At 41.1% G+C, this 22,293-nt stretch overlaps 1 protein-coding gene across 2 annotated transcripts in view; it reads left to right on the forward strand.

The window, feature by feature from the left end:
• The window catches only part of STK32B (serine/threonine kinase 32B), a gene marked incomplete at both ends in the record, with an annotated part of 157,272 nt that overhangs the window by 112,167 nt on the left and 22,812 nt on the right, over positions 1 to 22,293 (forward strand). The window contains one exon of one of the 2 annotated variants that reach the window (XM_079534851.1): positions 6,745 to 6,834. The exons of the other annotated variant lie outside the window; for it this stretch is intronic. Within the exon in view, the coding sequence (XP_079390977.1) occupies positions 6,745 to 6,834 (90 nt within the window). The remainder of the gene's footprint in view (positions 1 to 6,744; positions 6,835 to 22,293) is intronic. 2 annotated transcript variants of the gene reach the window in all.

Raw genomic sequence — 22,293 nt, forward strand, 5'->3', positions numbered from 1 at the left:
AATATTTCCATGATCTATTAGTTGTTGCATCTGAGGATACATATAACGTCTGAAATATAGAAAAACAAAGAGTATTAATCATATTAGGATATTGTCTTTTTTTTTTTTTCTTTTTTTTTTTTCCAGAGATGATAACTTGTTCTTTCTATAGCTACTTAACAGCATTATTAGCACTTCTGATCATTCTGCAGAAATCATGAGGCTCCCCTTTTGACATCCAGATTTTGTGTAGTGCAGAGCAACCAAGCTGTTATTATACTGTTTCCAAGAATTTGCAAGGGTTTGATTTCCTGTCAGGCAAGTGTGAAATGTCTCGAAACAAGATACAGCAAGGTTTCTGCATGGCTTCCCAAGGAAGACTGGCAATTATAGGCCAGTCAGCCTCACCTCTGTCCCTGGAAAGGTGATGGAACAGCTTGTACTGGATGTCATCTCCAGACAACTGGAAGAAGAGGAGGTTATCAGGAGTAGTCAGCACGGGTTCACAAGGGGGAGGTCGTGCTTGACCAACCTGGTAGCCTTCTATGATGTTGTCTCTGGCTGGGTGGATGGGGGGAGAGCAGTGGATGTAGTCTACCTTGATTTCAGCAAGGCATTTGATACTGTCCCCCACGACATCCTTATAACAAAGCTGAGGAAGTGTGGGATAGATGAGTGGACAGTGAGGTGGGTTGAGAACTGGCTGACTGGCAGAGCGCAGAGGGTCGTTGTTGGTGGTGCAGAGTCCGGTTGGAGGCCTGTAACCAGTGGTGTTCCTCAGGGGTCTGTGCTGGGTCTGGTCTTGTTCAACATCTTCATCAATGACCTTGATGAGGGGATAATGGCCACCCTCAGCAAGTTTGCTGATGATATGAAGTTGGGAGGATTGGCTGACACGCCTGAAGGCTGTGTTGCCATTCAGCAAGACCTGGATAGGCTGGAGAGCTGGGCAGAAAAAAACCGGATGAGGTTTAACAAAAGCAAGTGTAGAGTCTTGCATCTGGGGAGGAATAATTGCATGCACCGGTACAGGTTGGGGGATGACCTGCTGGAGGGGAGCTCTGCGGAAAGGGACCTGGGTGTCCTGGTGGACGACAGGTTGGCCATGAGCCAGCAGTGTGCCCTTGTAGCCAAAAAGGCCAATGGCTTACTGGGGTGCATTAAAAAGAGCGTGTCCAGCAGGTCGAGGGAGGTGATCCTCCCCCTCTACTCTGCCCTGGTGAGGCCTCATCTGGAGTACTGCGTCCAGTTCTGGGCTCCCCAGTACAAAAAAGACAAGGATCTCTTGGAAAGAGTCCAGCGGAGGGCCACGAAGATGGTGAAGGGCCTGGAGCATCTCCCCTATGAGGAAAGGCTGAGTGAACTGGGTCTGTTCAGCCTTGGGAAGAGAAGACTGAGAGGGGACCTGATCCAGGTCTATAAATATCTAAGGTGTGGGGGGCAGAATGGCGAGGCCAGACTCTTTTCAGTGGTGAGTGGAGACAGGACAAGGGGAAACGGCCGGAAACTGCAGCATAGGAAGTTCTGCACAAACATGTGCAAGAACTTCTTTACAGTGAGGGTGACGGAGCACTGGAACAGGCTGCCCAGGGAGGTGGTGGAGTCTCCTTCTCTGGAGATGTTCAAGACCTGCCTGGATGCCGACCTGTGCGACCTGCTGTAGGGAACCTGCTTTGGCAGGGGGGTTGGACTCGATGATCTCTGGAGGTCCCTTCCAACCCCTACAATTCTGTGATTCTGTGATTCTGTGAAGACTGGGTTGATGATTGGACTAGATCATCTTAGTGGTCTTTTCCAACTCTAATGATTCCATGATTCAAAGAATTCACCTCAGGATCATACACGGGATCCCAGCCAGTATTCTATCACAGTCAAAAGATCATCTCCACAGACAGTGTCCTTTGCCAATTCTAGTCATCAGATGCTTTGGTGATCCTTATCACCTGCAATTTTTATATAAGGATGTTAGTAAAGCTTCGTATATTCCATTAAAATCTGGATGAGTCTTTGTTAATGAATTCTACTACTACTTCTTTGAAGCTGCTGCCAGAACTGGCCTTTACAACCACATGGAGAAACAAGTTCTACCACTTCACCATCTTTTATAAAAGTGTTTTCTTTCATTTGTTTTGAAACATGCTGCTTACATTCCTCATTCCTCATTTTTATGACATCCCAAAATTCCTGTAAAAGCTTTTATAACTGACTGGTTTATTGCTTCTATCAGTAATAATTTTACTCAATAATCATTTCTCTTAGGAGGGAGAAAGGTAGATTCAAGTTGGTGTGTTATTTGCCTTTTTATATACGACTATATTATTTTATGATCATCAAATCTTTCCTTAAAAGTCTATTTCCTTGTTTATGTGAGACTCTCAACTCTCATTTGGAAATTAACATCAAGTTTGAAAAATGTAGACAATGAGCAATCTTGGTCTTAAAACTAAAAATAGGATGAATGAAAATTACCACTCATAAATTCAATAGTTTAAGCCCTGAATGCTGACTCCTGAACACACCTTCAGCAGGACCATCAGGCTTCTAGCAATCTCCTGATGATGAGTGTCCAGCTTTCAAGGCATGCAAAGTTCATCTGGATGCAAGATGACACTCTTGTACTCAATATAGATGAATGTGAAGAACTGGTTTTTAAATGGTTCATAGAGTTTGACCTTCTGGGCAAAGTAGATCTGAATTTGATCCAAAATATTACTATGCAGAGATTTCTTATCAGCTCTGATGCATGCTGAGCTGGTGGCATTAACTCCAGACTGGTATTTTTTAATTTCTGTCCTCAGATTCACCCCTTCACTTTCATACCCTAGAATATTAAAACTCATTGAAAACTTGTTAGTCAGCCAGCCTCAGCCACCTATCAGAACTTGTTTTAATTACAATTATGATCTATTCTCATTTAGAAAAAAAAAAAAAAATCAGTTATAGTCAAAGATGATTTGTTTTATGCCTTAGATATTTGGTGGATATGTGATAAACTGATGTACACGTGCCCCATATGTTTATACCTCATGCATTCTTTCTGAGATGCACACAAAGCTTTAAAGGGTCATATACTGTCTGTAGAAACTAACTTACAGATTTGCCTTACTTGGCAGCACACTAGAGGAATGCAGTTCTTGAAATAATTATCATTGAGATTTTTTCTACTTAAGATTAAGGGTAGTTATGGCACTAAAGGACATAGTCTAGTGGGCATGGTGGTGATGGGTTGATGGTTGGACTAGATGATCTTAGTGATCTTTTCCAGCCTTTATGTTTCTATGAAATATATGTGTATACTTAGCTGAAACCGGTGCAATCAGACTTGAAATAACCATTTTGCAGAGAGCTGGAGAAATGTATGCATTTGCATCCTCAATTATCTGCTATCCTCTCATTATCAGATGGAGTCATGCATCCTAGGACATTAAGCAAAGAACTCTTCTGTTGTGATACTTGAATTTATTTAGGTTCTGTTGAATCTGCTGTGTGTTGCCCTGCTTCGCAGCTCTTAATAGCCAAATCCAGGTGGTGCTGACATACTGTTCAGTCCAGTATCGTACTTGGTACCTGAGAAGGTAGCCAGGATACTGGACTTGGGCTTGATGGTCAGTTTTTCTAGATAAAATCCAGAAAGAGAGATCAAGTACAAGGCGTGAAGCTCAGAAGGTAAAATGTCCCTGTGAACTGAAATTTTGGAAATAGATTAAAATAGCCAGAACTGTTGTATTTTTTTACTGCAGAAATAGTTATCTTTCATCCCTCCCTCTACTCTGTCCTGGTGAGGCCTCACCTTGAGTACTGTGTCCAGTTCTGGGCTCCCTGGTACAAAAAAGACAAGGATCTCCTGGAAAGAGTCCAATGGAGGGCCACAAAGATGGTCTCCCCTATGAGGAAGGACTGAGCAACCTGGGTCTGTTCAGCCTTAAGAAAAGAAGATTCAGGGGGCATCTGATCAGTGTCCATAAATATCTAAGGTGCAGGAGGCAAAGGGATGAGGTCAGACTCTTCTCAGCAGTGAGTGGCAATAGGACAAGGGGAAATGGCCACAAATTGAGGCATAGGAAATTCTGCACAAATGCGTTTAAGAACTTCTTCACAGTAAGGGTGACGGAGTGCTGGAACAGGTTGCCCAGTGAGGCTGTGGAGTCTGCTTCTCTGGAGATGTTCAAAACTCACCTGGGTGCCCACCTGGTCTAGGATCTGCTCTGGCAGGGTGGTTGGACTACTCTCCTTTCATCCCCTACAATTCTATAATGCATGTGACTACATGCATCTGCAGCCATAAAAATGTCATAGAGACTGATTAGAAAGGCTCATAACAAACTGGGGTCTGTTTGCAGTCCTTACGGCAGCACAACCACCACCTGCCCAAAGGACACCTTTCCTGTCCTCCATGGCAAACTACCAGCCCTCTAAGCATCAAGCAAAATCTGTGTTCAGGCACCCCAGAGGCTGTAGAAGAACAAAGGTGTTCTTTTTCCAGAGATACAGATGTGGTTTTGCTGTGTGGTGCTGTGACCATGGGAGCAAAGCATTACTACTTTATCACCAGCAGCATGCAGAGCTCTCAAGCCTATCTACTTCTCTTACAGAGAGGCATTTTTAACAAAACACACCACCTAACATTTATAACCCTTCACATATGTGCTACTTTGGTTTTGTTAAATGAAAAGAAATCTAATAAAAGGGAGAGAAAACAATGCACTGCAGGAGAGGCAGTTTTCATTACAAATCAATTGTTTGGATCAGTTTGAATGGAATATTATGTGATAGGTGTTTTGCAACAGGCTATCATGCTGGCACTCTAATAGGGAGAATCATTTACAGTAGTGTCATTTAAATGACACAACTTTATCTATCAAAAAAAAATTCTTAGTTTTCAAGATCGTTGCAGCTTTTCATTCTACAGTGCACATGGAATTAAAGCATCACTGCCATGGAGTGCCTGCGTGTGGTTCAATTGTCCTTCTCAATAAGCATTCTTCCATCATGTTCTACTGCAGAAATGAACCGCAGTTCTCCTCACCAGCCATGAGCTGCAGCCAGCAAGAGGGAGGAATGCCATCTTGGAAACTGGTGGCAAGACAGGCTGTGCTCTCTGATTGCTTTTATGGGAAGCAATACCTTCCACTCTCTATGAAGGAATTACTTGCTCTGCTCACTGCTTTTGTTTACCTTTTGCTCATGTTTTTTGGGTAGGGTGTCTTAGGAGAAAGCATCACCACAACAGGAGTTCTTGTGAAGACTAAAAAATGTGTAAAGCACTTAATCAAAAACTTCTGCTATGTAACCCATTTGAAAAAAATATGTTTAAGTTTGGAAATGAGATGTGCCTTCTTCCATTTTACTTTCAAAAGCATCCTAGGTCTGGCCAAATGAGGGTACTCTGAGAATTTCAGTTCACGTATGGCTGGAGACTGTTTGGAGGCTGGCAGGTATATTTCCTGGAGACTTTGAGAAGGATCTAGGTCAGATTGTCAAAGCAGTGTAATTGTTCATTGAGATTGCTGTTCCTCAGTCTGGCACTGGGGAAATGTTCAGTGTCAGGACCACAGGCAAATCAACTTCTACATTCTTTTCATCTTTGATGGTAAACATGGTAACAGCTTCCTTCACTCAATAACTGCTTCATGCCCAAAGCCTGCTCCATGCTGTGGACTGAGTGAGTTTGAGATCCTGATTTATAAAAGAGGAGGGGAAAATATCAGAGGAACTCAACGTTCAGGACTCCACCTAAAGGCAAGATGTCTCAACTATGATTTGAGTGTGCGGCTAAGCTGGGGAAGGGAGCACCTATCCACGTCCTCCACAGTGGCATTGCCAGGTGGAATCACAGGCAAAGCGTCCACAGCAGGAACTAGCCCCTAAGTAGAAGATGCAAAACATACCAGCAGATTTATGCAGACAAAATTGTGCAGATAGATACATTTTCATTCTGGATTTGCATTCAGTTTACTTGCCTAAGGCAGATGAGAATTAGCAACTATTGCCTTGCAATGGTGGAGCAATTTACCCTGTGCTTGCCATAAATCACCCTAGGAGAAAAAGTAATGATGGCATGTTTGGGCCATCCAACCTGATTAGCTGAGTTTAAATCAGCAGTCTTGGTCAGGCAGCAAGTCCATGGTCTGTATTGTGTCAAATATCTTTCATCTTGTAATCTGCTGTCAAAGGAAGGATTGTCTGGGACCTGCTGCTGTTACACAAATGCTCCTCTGCTACCATGAATCTAATTTTGTAGTTATTGTATTTTTAAAATACCCTTTTTCTTCTCAGCTCCCTTTTTGCCCCAAGGACACCCTGAAAAAGCCAGGCTGATTGTAACACAAAGTGGATGTGATGGCACACAGGTGTCATGAGTGCAGGAGATTGTGAGGGATGGCTCTAGTTAGAGAAAAGGTGAGGTAGAGTTCACACATCACTCCAAGAAATTCAGCACTGTTCTATGCATTACTGCTCCGAAAAGACAATTGCTGTCCTTGGTTCTCACAGAAGGAGGAGGTTCAGGGACGGTCAGAAGTGAGGTTCAGTGTGCAAACAAATAATAGATACAACCATGCAGGGGGAAAAGAAGCAGGTTTTTTTTTTTTTTTTTTTCTGTCATTACTTTTTTTTTTTTTTTTTTTTTTTTAGCTATGAGCTGTGCTTAATAGTAAATCATAAGACATTAAATTGTTCAGATTTATCAGTTAAACACTGAATAAAGCAAGGAATGTTTGTAAGATGTGCTATTTTGACTTCTGTTTTTACTTTGTATAATTGCAGGACATGTTCATATCACTGACTTTAACATTGCAACCATAGTGAAAGGCTCAGAAAAGGCTTCATCTATGGCTGGCACAAAGCCCTACATGGGTAAGTTTTCGAGACAGTTTCAAAAACGTAAGAAAATTCGCACATGAATGTTGACTCATGGTATATTAAAAGGATTTTAAGTTGTAAAATATATAGCAAATTTGATTGGCTTCTTTTTTATGAGTGTGTTAGCAATAGAAAATATCAGAGATGAAGGAACTGGGCAGGAACGTGGTCTCCATTGTGCTTTTAGTTAGGGTCTACTTGGTTTTGTGAAGTCAGGAAAGGCTCAGCTGTGATTTCCCCACAGCTGGAGACAAGAATAAATGATCATTTTCACTGCTGCGGTTATGATCTAGCAGAGAACATGTAATGTCTGTTAAAATGTATCTAGGCCCATCCTTAATTGCTCTGTATGTTGAATACCTCAAAAATTTGTCTAACTAACCACTTAAGTACTTGCCCTATAGTTCTAAGGGGCATTTTATACCTTTTAATCATGTATTTAAAATGCATATCTTGAAGGCTGCGAGAGTAAAATGTGATTTTATTTTATCTGTATATGTATCTCAAAGTTAAGCATCTTGGATAAGATGATAATTCAAATTTTCCCCTGGAGCTGAAGGACAGAAGGCATCTCCTGTAGATCATTTGTCCTACAAAGTTATCTGCTAGCTTCCTCAATTAATATGTGTGATTTGTCCCACCCGTGGCTTTCTACTCATCTGCTATTTTAATCCTGTCTGTACACAGAACTACTATAGCATGAGGAGATGACTAGCTAAAGGCAAAATATATTCAGGTTCTGGAAGCCAGAAATGTGCTCTGAGCATGCCTGCTAGACCTTCTCTTGTAGACACATGTGACAACTATACACTGAAAAGTACTGATAAATTACCGTATTCTGAAAATGTCATTCAGGGAAGTGAAGGCCACTTTGCTATCTCACTTCTGCAAAATGGCATGGAATAAGAGCATTTGCCAAAGAACTAGGAATTACCACGTTTTTCTTTTCGTAGCGCAAATAGCACTATGCCAACCTGCTATAAATGAAGCAGACAAACATCTTCAGGACACCTCCATACTGGCTGCGAACCTCACCTAGGCACAGAAGCAGAGCTGTGTTTTTCAGAAACAGGTCTCCTACTTTGGGGGTTAATAGAATACATTAACATACGTTGCCAAACTGAGTCACTTGAGCTCATGCCAACCTGATGCTCTGTAGTTGACTTCTCTACATATATTCAACAGAGATCAAGAAACATTCAATGTAGACCTGGCTCAAGCATTTAGGCTATGCAGAGGTATAAAGCTTCAGAATTTCTTTTTCCAGTATTTTGCACTGGTAAGCTTTAGCCAATTTGATTCCATGCCTCTACGTGGACAAGATGGCCCATGTGACACAGGCATTGAGTGTCTAGGAGAGTAAGTCTGGGTACTGAGCTTCCCCTTGGAGCCAGAATCTGAGCATTTGCTGTTGCAAATGTTTCTTACTGGGAAAGGGAAGAGAGGAAAAAATGCTGCCACTTCGCTTACATCAGCAGCTTTTGTTTCAAAAGATTATTTTGTCCACATGCTGTGATTTTGTTTATGAAAACAAAAATCAGAAAAAAAAGCAATTTTTCTCTAGAAGTAATTTAACCTCATCCCAACAAATGCAGATAAATAGCTGTACAATTTACTTGTTAAAACTGATTAAACTTGCTGAAATTCCCTTACACACAAGATGAAAGGAATATTAAAAAATGCCAAAGCTTTCAGGACAGTAGTCTTGCATTTCAGTTAAAAGTTTGTTTCAGAGCTCACAGGTTCTACTTAAATAGCTGCCTGCAATCTTTTAGGAGCCATGGCCATTAGATGTGCAAATTCTTTTATATAGATTATTCAGAAATACCCTTGGAGAGTAGCCATTTTGCAGAGATTCAAAATCAGAATAGACATTTTCCATATTTAAATATAATAATGGCAACAGTCATAACAGTTGAGTCTTTTCTGAGATTTAATTTAGTAGTTGATTAAATGGCTGTTTTGATGGCCTTACATTTTTAACCTTGAAGTGACTGCACAGTTTTGTATTAGAAAGCATAATTCTTATGAAAGAAGGCGGCTGAGTACTTGAGGGGTAGTTATCATTTTAGCATCTGTCTATCATAATCTGAATGGGTGTAATGAAAGGATCATCTGGCTGCTAATGATCAGAGGCAGATTAGCTAAAGTATTTGTACAAAAAATTGAGTATTCAAATATTATACTGAAAATTATTGGGAAATAACATCTTTTGAAGCATTTTTCCATCCATTTGCACATATAGGTGGACACTACTTTTTTATTTCATTATTGGTCTTTGCAGGCTTTTCTTGTGACAAAAAAAGGCTACCTTTTAAATTTGAAAGCTCAAAAATCTGTAGCGATTGCTGAGCAGTGTTTTGGTATTTTAGGGATGAAATTAAAAAAAAAAAAAAAAAAAAAAAAAGACCTCATCCTTATGGAATTCCTAGTTTCCACCTTCATCCTAAGGAGGAGTTACTTGTTCTCTGTGTAGCTGGCACTTTCCAGGAGATGGTACATTTGATGCAAAGATCCTCAAATTCAAGCTGTCTAAACTCCACTTGCATCCCACTCCATGGTATTGTCCATTTACTAGAAAAAAAATGGAACTTCTTGTAATCCAGGTGATTGTAATGCAATCACCTTCCCAGCATAACAGCACAAGAAAGTTTCTCTGGCCTATGTCTGGACTGCCATAGGCAGCTGAGCCAAGGTTGCCACTCTCTGCTGCTCTCATTCATCCTCCTTCCTCACATCTGTCTTCCTCATTTCCTTGTCTTCTTCCAACCTCTTTTTGACAGACTGCATTAAACTCTTCACTGAGTCGGTGTAACTCAGTGTCACAGTGCTCCCTCTTTTTTTTTTTTTTTTTTTTTCCTGGTAGTACTAGTGTGTTTTTTTTTTTTTCTTTTTTTTTTCCTTTTTTTTTTCCATTTCTGGGAGCTAAACGAGCTACTGGAGGGTTTCTATGAGAGCCCTAGATGACTTCAGAAAGGAGATGCATTAGAGAGCTGGAGAGAGGGGAAAATGGGCCATCTGGTTTCACCTCAGCCTATAGGGCCGTTATGTCTCTGAACCTACCTCTCTTATAGGCAGCAGTTTCACAACAGAAAAACAACAAACACAGTAAAAGACCAGAAAGGAAACCAACAAACTAATAACAGAAAAATGGTGTCTTTACAGAGAGACTAGAGCACAATTCACCAGCTTATTTCCTTTCCAGTGTTCCTTCCTAACCTCTTAAAAATGCAAAAAAAACCCTACAGAAGTCACAAGTTTGGCCTTTTCTACTCAGAAAGATTCAGCAGTTATCTTTGCATTTATTTTGGATTGTGAGAAGGCAGGAAGGCACTTAGAGATGTTAAAATTCTCTGCTTCATGTGAAAAATAATGAATGAGAATTCTCTGTTGAACAAATTAGGTATTTAAGCTTCAGCAAAACTCAGACATTAAAAGGTTAACAGATATGGCCAGACACTCGATGCTGCTTTTTCCTCTGAATGTGTCGATTTTACTTCTTTTTGTCTTTCAATTTTGTGAAAAATTATATTTTTAAGTTAAGTACTAGAAGTACTTCTCAGCTTCAGAGCTCAGGTTAGATAAGTGTTTATTTATTTATTTTTTTTTTAAACTCCTGATGTTTAAGTCCATACAATTTCTGCCTTTAAGGCTGTATCTCGCTTTCCATGTAGGATCTATATAGGCCATCTAGACAATGATTGAAGCAGGTAAAAAAAGAAGCGGGGAATAAGGCACCACTTTTGGTGGTAAGCTTTCATTATAGAGTCATAGAATTATAGAGTGTGGAAAAGACTTATCAGCCTGAACTACCACATTCACAGAACTATACATCTCCTGGATACCTCCAGCAATGGGGGGACTCCACCAGTCCCTAGGCAGCCCATGCCAATACTTGACCACTGTATTCATGAAGAAATCCTCCCTAATATTCCATCTAAAGCTCCCCTGGTGCAACTTGAAGCTGTTTCCTATCACATCCTATCACTAGATGCTTGGGAAAAGATTACCAGGAATTTAAATCATAATTTAACCTCAATATAACAAGACAAAATCTCCTTCAGTTACTGGCTGAGCACCAGAACTAAGGGAACTTAGTGGCTGCTGTGTTATGCTGTCCTGGTTTTTGTGATGGTAAGGGTATGAGTTGTGACAAGAGTTGGTTCCCCCTCTGGGTTATATAGAAAGTCTCAATCCCACATGGATCTTATTATATTTAATCAGATATGAGGGCACACTGCAGTCCTCTCTTTCAGGGAGGTTCTTAAAGGATTTCTCACTTCTTCCAGTGGTCAATTTAAGGAAATATACATATTTTTTAAAAGCTATATTTAATGCTTCTATTTGAAATCTGATTGGAGTAGGCTGATATTGCTAGGAGCAATTTGCTTGCATGCAGCATAACTGCATAAAACAGGTATTCGGGAGAAAATGTAGTGAATCTATATCATAAAACTATACTACCTGTTCTGATTAAGATACATATCTTACAATTTTAAGCATGGCCTTCCTGCTCCTGAACTTTTTTCCTGCCTATTTGCCTATTTACTGAATGGTTACTGAACATTGTGTATCTGAACCTGAATATTTCTTCAGAAACTTAGGTGGTTTCTCTACCTTCCTCCTTCCTATGGGTAAAGATCAGAGGAAGGGCTGACAAGACAGGCACCCTGGTGGGCGTCTGTTATAGACCCCCAAATCAAGATGAAGAAACAGACGAGGTATTCTATAAGCAACTGGCACAAGCTGCACAGTCGCCTGCCCTTGTCCTCATGGGGGACTTTAACTTCCCTGACGTATGCTGGGAGTACAGCACAGCACAGAGGAAGCAGTCTAGGAGGTTTCTGGAATGCGTAGAGGACAACTTCCTGATACAGCTGGTCGGAGAGCCCACGAGAGGAACTGCCCCACTAGACCTGCTGTTCACAAACAGGGAAGGTTTGGTGGGAGATGTGGAGGTTGGAGGCTGTCTTGGACAGAGTGATCATGAAATGATAGACTTCGTGATTCACGGTGGAGCCTGGAGGGGGAATAGTAATACTGCTACCTTGGACTTCAGGAGGGCGGACTTTGAATTGTTCAGGGGACTAATAGGGGGAGTCCCCTGGCATTCAGTCCTAGCAAGCAAAGGGGTCCAAGAGAGCTGGTTGCTCTTCAAAAAGGAAGTCTTAAGGGCGCAGGAGCAGGCAGTCCCCCTGAGCAGCAAAATGAGCCGGCGGGGAAGAAGACCGGCGTGGATGAATAGGGAGATATTCCTGAGGCTCCGGGAGAAAAAGAGAATCTACCGCCTGTGGAAAGAGGGACAGGCCACTCAAAATGAATACAGGGAAGTTGTTAGGATGTGTAGAGGTGAAATCAGAAAGGCAAAAGCCCAGCTTGAATTTAACCTAGCTGCTGGTGTGAAAAGGAATAAGAAACTCTTTTATAAATACATTAACAGTAAGAGGAGGACAAAGGAGAATATCCACTCTTTGCTGGATGAGGCTGGGAATGTGACCACTGAGGATAAGGAAAAGGCGGAGGTTCTGAATGCCTTCTTTACGTCTGTCTTTAAAAGTCAGACCAGTTATCCTCAGGATACCCCTCTCTCTGACCTGGTAATCTCGGCCGGGGAGCACACTAACCCCCCTGCGATTCTGAAAGAAACAGTCAGAGACCTACTGCTCCAGCTGGACTGTCACAAGTCGATGGGGCCAGATGAGATCCACCCGAGAGTGCTGAGGGAACTGGCGGAGGTGATAGCCGAGCCGCTTTCCATCATCTGTCAGCGCTCCTTGTTGACTGGTGAGGTCCCAGATGACTGGAGGCTTGCCAATGTGACTCCCATTTATAAGAAAGGTCGTAAGGAGGATCCGGGGAACTACAGGCCTGTCAGCCTGACCTCGGTGCCAGGGAAGGTTATGGAGCAGATCGTCTTGAGGGAGATCATGCGGCATGTGCAGGGTGACCGGGGGATCAGGCCTAGCCAGCATGGGTTCATGAAGGGCAGGTCCTGTTTGACCAACCTGATCTCCTTCTATGATCTAGTGACCCATCTGGTGGGTGAAGGAAAGGCTGTTGATGTGGTCTACCTAGACTTCAGCAAAGCCTTTGACACTGTCTCCCACAGCATTCTCCTGCAGAAGCTGGCAGTCAGAGGCTTGGATGGGTACACTCTTGGCTGGGTAAGGAGCTGGCTGGAGGGCCGGGCGCAGAGAGTGGTGGTGAATGGAGTCAAATCCAGCTGGCGACCGGTCGTGAGTGGTGTTCCGCAGGGGTCGGTGCTGGGGCCTGTCCTCTTCAATATCTTTATTGATGACCTCGATGAGGGCATCGAGTGCACCCTCAGTAAATTCGCAGATGACACCAAATTGGCTGGAAGCGTGGATCTGCCTGGGGGTAGCGACGCCCTACAGAGGGATCTGGACAGGCTGGAGAGCTGGGCTGGAGCCAATGGGATGAGTTTCAACAAGGCCAAATGCCGGGTCCTGCACTTCGGCCACAACAACCCCAGGCGACGCTACAGGCTTGGGGCGGTGTGGCTGGAGGACTGCGTAGAGGAAATGGACCTGGGGGTATTGATTGATGCTCAGCTGAACATGAGCCGACAGTGTGCCCAGGTGGCCAAGAAGGCCAATGGCATCCTGGCTTGCATCAGAAACAGTGTTGCAAGCAGGAGCAGAGAGGTGATTGTTCCCCTATATTCAGCACTCGTCAGGCCGCACCTCGAGTACTGTGTCCAGTTTTGGGCCCCTCACTGCAAGAAAGATATTGAGGCCCTGGAACGTGTTCAAAGAAGGGCAACGAAGCTGGTGAGGGGTCTGGAACACAGGCCATATGAGGAGAGGCTGAAGGAGCTGGGAATGTTCAGCCTGGAGAAGAGGAGGCTCAGGGGAGACCTTATTGCTCTCTATAACTTCCTGAAGGGAGGTTGTAGTGAGCTGGGGGTCGGCCTCTTCTCTTGTGTCATTAGTGATAGGACCAGGGGGAATGGTTTCAAGCTACGCCAGGGGAAATTCAGGCTGGACATGAGGAAGTATTACTTTTCAGAAAGGGTGGTCAGGCACTGGAATGGACTGCCCAGGGAGGTGGTGGAATCACCGACCCTGGGGGTGTTCAAGGAAAGACTGGATGTTGCGTTGAGGGACATGGTTTAGTAGGAGCTATTGGGAATAGGTGAACGGTTGGACTGGGTGATCTTTTAGGTCTTTTCCAACCTTAGTGATTCTATGATTCTATGATTCTATGATTCCTGGCTGATAAAATGTGAGCCTTAATCTGATTTAGGAAACTTTTGCGTATCACCCATACCTAATGTTATCATTACAAACTTGCTGCTCAGATCTACCAGTGACCGTGAAGATTGTCAAAGGTTTTATTGTGTCAGTGCACTGGGCACTAGTTTGCAGTATTGGCCCTCCAGCCAATTTTGTTGGTTGGTTGACTACAAAGAAAATATTAAGCATTAAAATGCGTCTAGAAAACACTACAGATAATGTCTATCCCCCATTCTTGGCTTATTTATGAAGTATTTGAGTCCTAGAGCATATGCTTTTTACTCCCTGAAATATTTCCTTTTGAATGATGGAATTTCCATACATCTGGATGTTATTCAGGGATGTTGCAAGAGCTTTCCACTTACAATAGGTTTCTGTTCTTTTTTGTTTCTGGTGGTAGGGGAGTGAGGTAGAGGCTGTTGGGCTTTCTTCAGCAGAGACTGAAGTTATACAAATAATGTACTGTGCCTGAACTTCAAATCAGTCAAATAAAAAATATTTGGTGATATAAATACACCTGAAAAAAAAAAATCCAGAGCCAAAATAACAGCAGTAAATTACCTGGAAAAATTCAGCTACCCTTTCCTGCCTTGCATGCTTGTTATCTCAGATTTTCATGGCTGCTTTCATAGGTTGCTGTCATGGTGACGAATAGCTGCATGTCTGAGATTACCAGAGAAGTGTGGATTTACAGAGAGGTCTGCCAAACTTTTAAAATGTATGAGTCACCTATATATTAATTAATAGTGTGTGGGAGTACTACTGGAGTCACAGGAGAGCTAGTGGATGTCCTGATATCAACCTTACAGGTAAAGTAAAAATATACTGTTCCTGAGGCAAGTACAATATATCAGGTACAAATTTGGAGTTAGATTTTCAGAAGCATTCAAACATGGCTTTATTTGTGTTCACAATAAGCAGTGCTCTGAAATGAAACAGGTCTTTACAGGCAGTTGCTATTCAAGTGCATTTAAGGCAGTGTTTTCTAAAAAATCCTACTCTTTCTACAGAGGGTTTGACTGCCTATTCACAGAGTTCTGCTGGTGCTGTCTCTACTGCCCTTTTGATCTCAAGGAAATATCATGAGTTCTGCTTCTTCTGATAAGCAAGAATTGAGAGCAGATGTGAGGCTGGGAGGTGCTCAGATAAATGCTCCCCTGTGTTGGTGAGATTCCAGCTTGTTCTAGGAGCACCTGGCTGAGGGGATTAACCACTGAGCTGCAAGTAGGTATTCATGTTCAGGCTCTGCTCTGATGTTGAAGAGTAGAAGTACAAATAGCCCAAAAAGCTCAGGAGATCAGGAAATAAATTTTTTCTTTTTTTTAAACCTGCCTGAAAAAGACCTTATGCAACATGGAGCTCAGCAGGTTGCTGTGAGAGGAAAGACAAATCCAGCAGAGGTGGGAGAAGAAACAGTGTGCAGTAACTTCTTGCAATGCAATGGAGAATTTCTGCCCTCTGAATCATTTCTGTTCTTGGGTCAAAAAATGTGACTTCCATAGGTTTTGGCATGCATAAACCAATGGCAGGAATACATGATACCTAGTGCTGAATAGACATAGGGCTAATGGTACCATGGTAAGGGGATGTTCAACAGATTGTTGGAGAAACTGTAACTCTGCAGCCACTATGAGCATGTTGATGGAGTAAGTAAGGTACTTTAAAAGAGGGGAAATTTAGGTTAGACATTGGAAAATATTATTTACTCAGAGAATGGTGTGAGTAAACCCAGTGAGGTTGTGAATGCCCCATCCTTGTTCAAGGCCAGGTTGGATGGACTCCTGGACAGCCTGATTTCATGTAGAGCAGCCCATGCCAGGGCTGTTGGAGTTCAGTGACTTAAGTCATTCTATGATTCTGTATAATTTCATATTCAGGAGGAGACCATGACACATTCACTATTGTTGAGCTTCCTTTCAGTAGGACTAGCAACCACAGGCTGTGTGCCTGAGGTTGAGCTGGAGCTTCACTGGGAAAGAGTTTCTCTACGCAAATAGAAGGACAAGAACTGGGTTCTGTCCAGTGCTTAAGTAACACAGAAGGTTTTATGAGGACAGCACTGAATGAGAGCAGGCAGGGTTGCTTGGCCTTAGGACAAACTAATAAGGCATTGTAAATGCAGTGTCTGTATTCAGGGAATGGTTTGTAAAGTATTGGCTTTGATTGAATAATTGCCTTAAATATGAGTGTTAAAACTATTGAGGTGTATCATGTGAATAAAGGTACAAAATCAGCTACACTGCTTTAATACATCTAGACCTCACACTATGAAATTGCTCAGCACAGTCAGACTTTGAGCAGTTCTCTATGTTATACAATAGAAGTTAGCACTTTATTAGACTGAAGTTCTAAGTCAGAAAGCTATCCATTTTAATTTAGACCTTTACACCATACAAGAAAGTAAACTCTAGGAGGCAAATTGATAGCTTAACAAAGCCTATGCTTATATTCAGGGAGAAATAAGTTATTTTCTTCTCTTTAAATAAGTAAATAAATAACTCTATAAATAGAATATCACTTGTCATCACTATGGTTTGACTTCTGTTTTCTGTTTAATCCGTGACCCAGAAGAATTACTGACCTTCTGTCTTTATTTTTTTGAGGAAACTGAAAATTATTCTTTTCTCATCACAGTGCTGAGAAAGCAGTTAATATTTCAGCAGACCTTGTCAGTTCAAGGCTCTCAGAATATTATTTTAAAAGGCAAATCGGCTTTTTATTCCGCTCAGTCTGTCATCCATTAAATCTGAGTCAGCAAAGTGCATGAATGTGACTAAACTATAAACACACTGTATACATCAAGTCATCCACACATTTTGAAACTAGAAAATTCTAGGATTGCAACATTTTTGTACTGTATACATTGTTAGTATGTGTATATATAATTACTTATATATTCTCAGGGACAAATGTGTGGAAGCAGAATGTTACCCTACTCTGGCCTATTTAAGAGTGGTATCGCTCTTAAACTCAGTTAATAACACTGGAACTTATTTTCCTGTCTTTGAAACATTGGAAATGACAATAAAACACATCAATGAGGTATGATTTGCTACGTGATTAGCAGTGAATTTCTTTGCAACCTCTGTGATATACCACAGAACTCCACTTCCCCTTTCTGACATGAAGGTTCTCGGCTAAGATTCAAATTAACTGCAGAGAGCAGTGACCATCCAACTGGATGGCTAATGCCTGGTCTATCCTTCCTGATAAATGTTTTGGACATCCTCGTCATCAACAAACATTCAGGCCAAAGCACTATGGCTGTATTTTTAATTTTAATTTCATTTTGTAGTACTAATAACACTGATGTTTTGTAGGCTTTATTCTGCAGTTCTCACTGACAGTTTACCTACGCATGGACAATTAGTTCTCTACAGCTAATCAGTCTTCAGGAATCACTTGCAAGATATTGTTTACATACTGTAAAGGAGGAGATTTCTTACTGAGAGGGAAATGCCCTTTGGGGACAGGTGTAGTGCATTCATTTCCCTGCACTTTTCCTCTCACCATTTTAACAAAGTTTCAAGGCAGACCATGGAAGCTGCTGATGGGTTACTGTAAGCAGCAGTTCTGTAAGCTCCTTAATCAACACTCCATAGCCTCCTGCACAGAGCCAGGCAAGTACGCTAAGCGCTCTTTGATTAGGCTCATGCTAAGGAAGTGAGCCTTAAATCAGCTCATGAGACAAGAAACTTCATTTTGTGCTATTTGGGATTCATTTTAGAGCCATTACAAGACCTTTATTTATTACAAGGCCTATTCATTTTATGATTTAGTCCAATGATTTTTCTTTATGATTAAACCAGAATGCTCTCTTAAAAATAAATAAATAAATAATGGTTGTTAGGTTGTTATTTGATGCAACCATTGTGACAGACCTCTAATTGACTTCTTTTTCTCATGACAGCCTTTTCATACTTGCCACTGGGCACGAAATTAAAATGGCCTGAATTTCAGACACCTGGAGAGCTTACAGTTCAACTATGGAATTAAATGTTCTGCAGACTTTCAGAAATCTTAATTAAAAGCATTTTATTCTATGTACAAAATACTCTTTTAAAGCAAGAAAAAGTAATGAAGATCAGGGTTCAGTGGTTTTTTTTTTTTTTTTTTTTTTTTTTTCCCAATTACACTGATATTCTCTTTTAATTTCAAGTTTAGGAATCGTATCAGTACTAATAATATTCCACAAATAGGGTACAGTATTGCAGGTCCTCTATATCATTTACAATGCAAATAATCTGACAGTTATAGCAAGGAGTTGTATCTGCAAATTGATTTGTCAGAAATTGCTCTATATTTCACAAAATTATTTGAATCTACAAGTATAGCTAAGCATATAGAACATAGAACAATAGCATGGGTATCACAGGAAGTCACTGCTTCTGAGACTGATGCAGGCACACTAGGTTTGCTTTCATGTTCAATTTTTTCTTAGCTATTTTCCTGATTTTATCATAGAGATGTCCTAGCTATTTCTGAAGTGCTTTGTGTCTGTGCTTAGTGCAGCCTGGTATGAAAGCTGCTTGGTCATACTCCTCTGCCACACATGGAGAGTAATTTTCTGCCTAAGCCAAAAGATTGCATTGCTTCTGAGAATTTCATAAGACCCCAGTACTCTTGGTGACAAATTTTCCATCTATCTGAGAAAAGTTGAACAGCCCATGCTGTTCATGATAACTGCTGAGAGAGTGTTGAGATCCCACTGAAACTTCTGGCCTCTTCCTCACATCGCTAAGAAGGGTTGAGCAAGAAGGTGATCAGCTGAGTTTCACCAGCCTTCATTCTGACTGTATGTGATAGTACTACAACCCTCACCCAAAAGAATTAACAGAATCAGACCTAGAAATACATATGTATTCTCCCTGGAAGTCTTGTTCAGCAGAATTTATTCAAGGAAAAAGATCTGTAACTCCTGCTCTTACATGCACTCTTTCCCTTCCATTTATCTGAATGAATTCTATCTGGCAGTATCCTTGCATTTTGGTAGATGCGTGGGGTGACAGACATAGGTATTCCTCTCATCTTGAATCTAAAATTATGATACAAGAAGGAAGGATCTGCAGATCTCTGCAGGAAGGATGCAGAGAGAAAAGTGTGCCCCTAGTTCCAACCTGGCAAGCTCAAATTTATCCTTCTTAGGGACATAAGAGCTAGCCCACAGCAGCTTCCAGGTTGCAGGAAGACCATCCAACCTGAGGCTGAGTTCAAGTTTTAGAAGATTAGATGTAGTCTATGTCTGTCAGTAAAAATCCTAAAGAAAACCAGCGCAGAATTTTAACTTTTCTTCCAGTTTTAATTTTTTCTTTATCCAGCTAGTTAGTACTCACAATTGTTTCTGCTGACATACTTTCTTACAGAAAAAAAAAAAAAAAAAAAAAAAAAGAATATTGTACTCCATATTTCACAATTATAATTGTTCAAATTTTGGCTAACATTGAGCGCTTGGAGAATTTGCTGATTTTCTGAATTGAGTAAGAATCCCAAAGCAGACAAACGGCAGAAATCTTCTGTCCAGGCTGGAGGCCTCCATTTTTACCTAATGTCTCAAACTGATATTCAACAGCCTTGCAAATTGAGGAAAGTTATTTTTTTGCTTCAGAGGAGTTGAGAATAAATCTGTATTTAGGAAATGAGAACTCATATTACATCTTCTAGCAGCCCTCCTTTGCTTGGTAAAGCAGGTGCTTACCAGAGCTCCTCTGAAGCTGACCAAATGCAGAGGGTCAGTCCAGCCGGAGTGCAAATATTACTAAAGCAGAGGAAAAGTGGTTGTCTACTTTAAAAAGCAGGAGCCCAACTGTCCATTTTCCAATCTTAAGATTGATATCATCAGCTTAAGAAAACAGAGCTTCAAAACACCAGGGCCAGTGAACAAAAGAAAGCATTTTCTGTTCATCTGCTTAATGTGGAATCAGTTGATGCTAAAGCTTTTGGAGTAAGCAAGTAAAATGGAGGTGGATAACTCATAGGCTGAGTTAGCAAAAATAGCTGTTCCATTCTGGTAATGTCATAGGTTACATCAATAAAGTGCTTTCATCTCTAGCTCACAGTAATCAGATAGTGATTCTTCACATTGTTACAATGCTAAAGCTACAAAAAAAAGAAACAGTACTGTATCTGTATAGCTGAGTAATATCGTCCATAAAGGTTATTTTCTTTAGTGACACTGTGGGAAAAATAATTCCAAATATGGCTAAATGAAGCAAACCTTCAGTACGGGTACCTACAGTGATATTCAAAATGACTTTGGTGCCTGGTACACAGTTTAGGAAGTATTTAGACGTATTCATCCACTAAAATAAAATGGGAAAATCTATCTGTCCTCAGCACATACCTACGTGATGAACCACCCATGTAACACAGTTACACATACGAGAGAGCATTTAGTGGAATGCAAACAAGGTCTGAAGTGTGTCTGAAGATGGAAGGAGGAATGGTCTTATTCTAAAGTAGAAAAAATTTAAATTAGATGTCAGGGGGAAGTTTTTCCGCTGAGAGGACAGTGAGATGCTGGAGCTGGTTGCCCAGAGAGAATATGGATGTCCCATCCCTGGAGGTATTCAAGACCAGGCTGAATGGAGCCCTGGGAAACCTAATCTAGTTCTTAATCCAATGGTTGGAAACCCTGCCAGTGGCAGGGAGATTGGAGCTTGGTGATCCTTGAAGTCCCTTCCAACCCAAGTCATTCTATGATTCTCTGTATTTATGAAGCTGAGCTATATTAGCTAGAGGTGAGATAGAGCTAACTCATCATGACAATGTTTAAGGTTTTGTTCACTCATACCATACTGGATCACAGCACAATATTATGGATACCTAAGATTCACTCTTCAGCTATTCCCTGGCCACATATATTCTGGTTCAAAGAAATGTTTAAGTGCCTGCCTTTCTCCTACCACATCTATTTAGAGATGGTCCTATAGTTAGAAAGCATAAGACCACTTTCATTCATTATTTTGTTCTTCAGACTAGAGTTTTATCACAATGAAATCATGGATACCCAAATCTTCTATTGGGTTTGGTTCTTCAAGATTCTGAACTCAACTAGATCTGTAAATTGTTAGCATGCAACGTGTAATGGTGCAAAGACTGCAAAAGTTCCTCTGGAAAGAATGTCCTTTAATTAAAGGTACTTCTCTAGGTGCTAAATCCCTAAGTGCCATTTAGAACTAAGCATGACCAGACTAAATTATTCCTTGCAGTATGCGCATTAGAATGCGATGAGATAGTAATCGGGTGGTAATGTAGTGCATTAGACTCAGTGTCATGGCCAGAAGAGCCTCACCGGGTAATTGCAGTGAAGCATGATGTTATGGTTGGTGATGGTGTTCAGAGAATCTCCAGGGAAAGTGTGGTTTCCACAAAGCATACTGAGATTCTGCTGTGAGGTAATTAGAAAAGCATGACTGATTTTTTTTTTTTTATTTTTCATTTCATATCCTCTCTTCTTTAGATATAACAGTCTCAGAATAACTACAGCAACATTATGTCTTGCTGAAATTAGCTAACTGGCCCTTGCTTTGAAAAGAGCAGGGTTCTACCCAACTCCTTCTCCTTGAAAGTTAGCTTTATAAAATTCATTAATTTACTGACACAGCATGTATTTCCAATCCTGACAGTTTGTCACAGCACAAAATCAGTATTAGGATTTGTGTTTAATTACCATATTCTAATATTAAATACCTTTTAAACTCCTCTGATTAATTCTATTCAAATGTATAACTGAGTCTGGAGATGAGATCTACCTTCTTCAACACTTCAATTAATCACAAAGAATGACCTCACTTACAAATATTTGTCCCAGAAAATGTATGCCCTTGTTGTCCTAAATATTCCAAGTCACGCTTAAGTTTAGAAATTTCCCTACCATAACCACTTTTTTTGTTCACAAAAAGTGTACTAAGAAAAAAATCAACATACGAAACTGAAAAATCCTGTCTGGGGAAGGGTCCCCAGAAGTATGTAATGCAGATGATAAAGTATGGAATTTAATCTGAGAGCTGGGCGTAAAGGTTACCTGGGATTGAGTGCTGAATGATCTTGAATACTCTCCTGCCCCCAGCTCTGCTCAGTACTAGATAGTACATAGCAAGAATAATGGCATAGACCACAGCTCAGCATTTTCTGCCTGGATGGTTCTAAGAGAGACCTTAATTTGCTAGAGTGGCAAATGATAATATTGCATTGGAGA

Source organism: Tetrao urogallus, assembly GCF_951394365.1.
Source record: "Tetrao urogallus genome assembly, chromosome: 4".
NCBI classification, from domain to species: domain Eukaryota; kingdom Metazoa; phylum Chordata; class Aves; order Galliformes; family Phasianidae; genus Tetrao; species Tetrao urogallus.